Source organism: Ptychodera flava, chromosome 19, assembly GCF_041260155.1.
Source record: "Ptychodera flava strain L36383 chromosome 19, AS_Pfla_20210202, whole genome shotgun sequence".
Taxonomy (NCBI): Eukaryota; Metazoa; Hemichordata; class Enteropneusta; family Ptychoderidae; genus Ptychodera; species Ptychodera flava.
Genome location: NC_091946.1, coordinates 16,817,265 through 16,823,750, shown reverse-complemented (window position 1 = coordinate 16,823,750; position 6,486 = coordinate 16,817,265). Strand labels below are relative to the sequence as shown.

The following is a 6,486-nucleotide window of genomic DNA, read 5'->3' as shown; positions in this document are numbered from 1 at the left end:
CATCTTAATTCGTTTGTATAAACAGAGAAATGAACGGGTGATAGTACACAGCCTTGGGAGCCCCCGTATTTAAAATCAATTCGTCCGAAAGATGAGCTTGTACACGTTGTGGCCGATCACACAGAAATGATCTAATCCAAAGAATGAATGTAGTGTTGGTTTGCAAATCAACAAGGCGTTTGAGCAGAACATGAGGCTGTATTGTGATAAATGCTGCCGAAAAGTCTATAAACAAGATTCGAACGAAATTTCCAGTGGAATCCATATGACTCGTAATTAAGTTGAGGAGTGTTAAGGTTGCATCTTCTACTCCTCTCTTAGCTTTATATGCAAATTGCAGCGGGTTCATATGATCGGACAGAGACGTGGTGAGCCTGTTACATATAATCCTTTCCATGCATTTACATATAACGGAGGTCAGAGCTACTGGCCTAAAGTCGTTTAACAATTTAACACCCTTTTTTAGGCACTGGTATAATAGTTGACGTCTTCCAAATACGAGGAACAGCGTGGATATCCAGAAAGAATTGAAAAAGACGGGTAACCATCGGACCTAACTGATATGCACATTCCTTTAAAACCTTTCCCCTCTACACAGCCACGCGACGCTATGTATGTGATAAAATACTAAAACAACTTGGTTCCTTTTATTAACTACAGGTAGGTTACTTTATCTTCACAGCTTGTGTGAACTGCACAAGAAGGTAAACGTAAAATCGTACAATCAACTGTCCAGATTGGATGATCTTCCCTGTCATAAATTTGTGAACGTGGCTATCAAACTCTTTGTTACTTAAACTGTTTTCTTTACATTGACTGTATCAGGGCTTCAGTTAAGAAAATAATGTGAAATGTCTTTTAAGCGGAGATGCTCCAGTGGCTTTGATATCATAGCTACTGTAACTTATTCACAATAATGACACCATGACACGGACAAACATTTTGCATTAGTCCGCTTGAGTTGAGCTACAAGTAAATAAAAAAATGCCTGTTGCGTTTTAGTCAAGTATTAATGAAATCGACTTAGAAAGCAAGCCTAAATTGCGGTCTCTGAATCTTGGTTTATGTGATAACCTTTCATCTTACTTAAAAATATTGGTGAATAAAATGAAACCCTATGACCAGATGTGACCACCACCTTCAGCATGAAAAGTTACACCAACGTAAGCATACATTTCATGGTAAACAAGAGATGTACTGCATGGTTAAACTAATGAGAACAATTACAAAAATCTTTATTGACAAGAGGGCAAAAATATAGTGTTATTTTACAACAAATATGAGTTCAAGGTGAGCATGACCTTCATAGCTTGCCAGTCTAGAAGATTCAAGAACAAAATTATAAATATTTCTCTATGTTATGATGAAGTGTTCATGACGATTCGTCAATTGGTAGTTTGCAACGTTCTGGGAGCACTCACATTCTTTACATGGTTTTCTGTTTCCGCACTGCCCATTACGCTCATACAGAGAAGTAAATACCATAGCTGGGCCATTTGTATTTTGAGCCCTCAAGAGTCCATTAAGAGACAATAGTTGACACTATTATACAACAAAAATATTATTTCCCTCACTCTGAAAGCTGTAGTTCACATCATATACGCTATATCTTCTCTTACAGCATTCCACACATGTCATTCGGCAGTCAGGAGGGGAATAAGTTATGTCATTGATAAGAAAGTGTTGGTCGTCGAATATTTTTCCGATGGTTTCATGACATTGCGTCTTCGGGTTGATATCGAAAGCTCTCAAGCAAATAGTAGATACTGTTTCAGAGAAGTAAATGCACAATATAACGTAAGATCAACAACTGGGCTACTGGTTATAACCATTACGAAAAATTGTAAGAAGGGAAACTGCAGCTAACGTGAATCATGTACTCTAATTCCTGAAGGTGCGGGGTTAATGTTGATTAATAATCGATCGGAGGAAAATATATCTTCGTTCCAAGGAGTAAACATTATCATTAGTAAACTAGAGGAAAACAAGAATGAGATGACGCATATCAATAGTGAAAATGCAAGCTGCTACTATGAAATAATTTCACATTTTTGTATGCTTTTTTTTCTTCATTTCGTTTCATTTTGTATCTGTATTTATGGGTCATTGATCGTAACAGCTGACGCAATAAAATGTAATTCCAGGCTTAGTTTTGGTCTAAATCCCCTATTCTAAACCGAAATCCCTATTGCAACATTGGTTTCAGAAAAAAGGGTTGTTTACATTGTGTGAACAATACAACCTGCTGTGCAAAATCTACAGTGTCACATGAAATAGATAAACAGTCAACACTTTCAACCTAGTAACTTGCATCATACATTTGAGATAAATAATAACAAATCTCTCTCGCTTGCAAATACAGTGGTTTGCATTGATACTGTCTAAACCTAGAAGTTGCCAATATTGTCGGGTGTAACTATCGTCTAGAGGTACTTTGCGAAAGTTGAAACATTACCTAGACGTTAAGGAGGTCAAAACAGCATCCCTAGATCATCACAAACGAGGCTTGCAAATGATGCATTCTGAACAGCTAGTTGGATATGTGTGGATATATGGTGTCGTGTTGACTACTCGTCAGCACCGGTGCATTTTCATTGAATTCACCAAAAATCCTTACACGTGAAAGATTGAAATAAACAGATGGTAGACTCATCTTTCGTAAAAATGAAGTGAATCGAAGCTCAGACGTTGGTGCTAACAATTTCCAACCCACAAGAATTTTCTCTTAAGCGTACTTTCCAAAGCTTTATCATAGGGAGTGTAATACATGCATAAGGCTTTAAGCACTTGTTGATCGATATCAGGATGTGCACGGCCCTTGGACTTGTTCATGCATGATTTTCCAGGATACTTTAAACAGTAGAAACCCTTGGTTGGGTCAAGAAAAAAATGTTCTCTGCGAAAGAAGGGTTTCAAACTGACAAATTTCTCCACCCTCCTCAATTCCGCTGCTGGGTCAACCTTGAACTTCTCGCCATCGATGTAAAGAAGTTGTTTTGAGGGGAAATACTCCATCCAGCGTAGCACATACTTCACATAGATGCCCGCCTCGACTATTTCGTTGTACACCCTGATTTCGTTAAATTCGTCAATGACAGATTCTTCGAATGTTTGGGCAAGGTATTTTGGGAAGTAAGGTATATTAATGTCCGTTTTGTTATAGACCCTGAAAAACTGAAGATATTCAGAAACTGCCCTTCTTATTGGATCGCACAAGATTACGATGATCTTCACATCTTTTGACAGGGCCTTGAGAATTTTCTGTGGTGCGTCGTATGGCCGAAAGAAATAAGTGGGGGTCTTTTCCGTTGGCACTTGCAAGGGTGTAGAATACTGCATCTTGTTGAGGTACCATTCCATGCTTTGGTCATAACGGTTATCGAAATAATGGATTTCGCGAGTTGTGACAGCAACGTTTGGATGCATGTTTAAGAATCTCACCAGCGTTCCAGTACCGCACTTTCTCACTCCAGCGATGATAACTTGGGGAAGACGCTTTTGGCAGTCCTTTTCTTTAAACTCCTTCTCATCAACGGGCTCTGTAAAACAGTGAACTTGTTTCATCGGGGGATAGCAAGATGTCTTCCTTTTCTCTTCATAGTACACCGTGGCGTTGTAGCTCGCCTCCCAGGTCGGCTCTTCGTTGAGTGCTGGATCCTCTGTCGTGTCTGGTATGGCTGATAAGCCGAAGTTACTGGTAAGTTGACTTGAGTTCTTTGAATCAAACTGGGAGTCCGTCTGACTGTTTATTCCAAACATCGCCATTTTCACTGTTTGAGCTTGGTTGCCGCAATCCCTTTTTGTATCCAAACTCGAAATATGGGCTGAAATTGAAGCAGCCCAGTTTGAGGTGAAAACAAGGCCTGATAACGCCGTTGTAACAAGCAGCACGAATGTTACCTCGCGCTGAAGCTTCGTGTTGCACCAATGGACGAGGAGACAGCGCTGAAGACCCTCCAAAAGCCCGACTGCTTTGGTGCCATTGAAGTAAGTGCCAGTCATCTTGATTGACGTGAGCGACAATCTTCGTATGGAGGCTCGTCATAGAAACAGTTCTTTCCAAAATGGAATGTCATCGTGGCTGTGAAAGATGACGCTTTGTGAATACAGATCTAGAGATTAGCTATGCTTCATTAACAGATGCCTGTGTTGTCATTGTATCCTGTGTGTACATTGCATCCTGTGTGTATTTATAGTCTACGAGCATGCAGGATTTCGTTACAAAGAATATCGACAATATGTTGCGTGTCATACCATGGGCTTTCACTGTAAAGTAAGTGATCAGTGCGCTAAATTAAAGTTTTCATATTCCGCACACGATAAACCCGCAGTTGTTGTGATGACGGATGCTCGATTCTTAGAATATCCTGAGACAATCTTATATACAGTGTACTCTGGTCCAATCTACTTCGTGTTCTTTGCTATGAAATAAAAAAAAAAGCTGCAACCTTCGAAAAGATGTGCATATATGTTTTTTTTTCGACAGAAAATTTGTGCCATAGGGAGCTCAGTACTGATCTTTCGTATGCTTTATTCTGCAAATTACAAAAATCTATAATGCGCTAATATTATATTATATGTATATTTGACCTAGTTTATTGTATTATATAATTAAAGAGGGAAGCATTGGTTGATACTGGCTAAACTGTGACACATGCATCTAACCTCCACAAATGTAATAATCTCCACAAATGTAACATCAACCATAATTGTAATAAAATGCACCCATAAATGTAATATCACCCATAAATGTAACAAAATAAACCATATATGTAATAAAAATACCAACCACAATTGTAATAAATTGTAACCATAAATGTAATAACAAAATCACCCATAAATGTAATAGTTGTCAACCATAAATATAATAAATCTATTTTGTAGGTGATTTTGAGGAATTAGCCCTTCAATATTTATCTCTGTAATAAGAAATGCAACTCCACACATTATTCATATCTTAATTATTTGCGTTTAGTGTGTTTTGTATATTTGAAAGTGTATTTTACTTTTCCCTATTTTGTGTACAAAACTGATTGGCCATGGCGAGACACAGCTGTCTGAGTGTCAGTGCAGTCTTTATTACATGCCTCAACGTTAGTGCAAATATTTGCATTGATTTGAATAGGAACATCCGGGGAGTAAGCGGGCGTGTGAACGATGTACTGACCGGTTTCCATTGTTACCCGGTCCGGTGAAGCCCTTCAACGTTTTCGAAGTCAAATTAGACGCTTAACGCTAGACGTAAAATATCAGTGCGCGCACTGCTATTTTGACTTTCGTTAAAATCTGTTTGATTCAGCTCGATAATGGTAAAATTGTTCGCGAATGCCCTGCATGTTACTAAATGTCATATAGCGTTAACTGTGAAAGGCATGTTATAAAAATATTATTGCCTGAATATATGGGTTTATGTGCCCTCGCAGCAGGAGACAATTTGCCCTCCTGGCGTCGGGCAAATTGTCACCTGCTCTCAGGCACATAAACACATGTATTCAGGCAATAATATATAATACTCCAGAGTCGAGGAGACTGTATAACACTGCGATCCTTTAACGCCGTTTTTTTTTCGAAATTTGCCGCACTTTCATAATTAGTCACCTCAAATTCATCTTCAGTGGATAAATTGTGTGGAATAATCGATAGATTTTCGGTATTCCTATGTTGTCCCACTTGAATTTTGGTTCCTTTGCTGGGATGTTAGGATGTCTAATTTTGTTCTACTGTGTCCAAGGTAGTGTTCGTAATGTTTTTGACTATATTGAAATATTGATATATGTTCTCGTCAACATGTTTTGTGTCGTAAATTTCTGTTATAAGGTTGTATATTTCTCTGTTATTTTTTCTGAGTCATCTGTTATAAACTTTGTGTGGTATCACTGGTTGACGAGTTATTTTGACGCTTCCTTTTTATGTAATTATCAGTGTCTAGTACTGCTTTCCATTTCCTTTATCCAACGGTTCGATCGGTACCTTGCCGTTTTCTGACGGTGTTCTTAAAGTACTCTATACTGTGTTTCGGAAGGGAAACCTAGTTTCAGAAAAGTATGTTATAACATTACACTAGTCTTAGTAAAGTTATTATTTATTCAGGGCATTGATAAACAAATGATCACATATGCAAGTTCAGGTTTATTACATTTATGGTTGAGTTTTATTACATTTATGGTTAATTTGTTTATTACATTTGTGGTTGCGGGTTGTTACATTAATGGTTGACTGCTTTATTACAATTGTGGTTGATTTTATTACAATTGTGGTTGATATTACATTTTTGGAGATTATTACATTTGTGGAGGTTACACATGTATACTTCTGTGCAGCAAATAATATTTCTACTGTTATGTTATATTTTGCATATCCCCGACTTTCTCTCTCTCTCTCTCAAGATTCTCTCTTTAATGGTTGAAATTTAAGTAAATAACGTACATGATTTCATGCAAAAATAATAGAAACATATAAATTCAGGACGTGCCATTACGAAGACTG

General features: G+C 37.8%; 1 protein-coding gene across 1 annotated transcript; it reads right to left on the bottom strand.

The window, feature by feature from the left end:
- Positions 1–1,205: 1,205 nt before the first annotated feature.
- On the bottom strand, positions 1,206–4,130 carry LOC139118721 (heparan sulfate glucosamine 3-O-sulfotransferase 1-like). The gene has a single exon (XM_070682137.1). The coding sequence runs from the start codon at positions 4,000–4,002 to the stop codon at positions 2,695–2,697; it is 1,308 nt and encodes a 435-aa protein (XP_070538238.1). The 5' UTR covers positions 4,003–4,130; the 3' UTR covers positions 1,206–2,694.
- Positions 4,131–6,486: the final 2,356 nt, after the last annotated feature.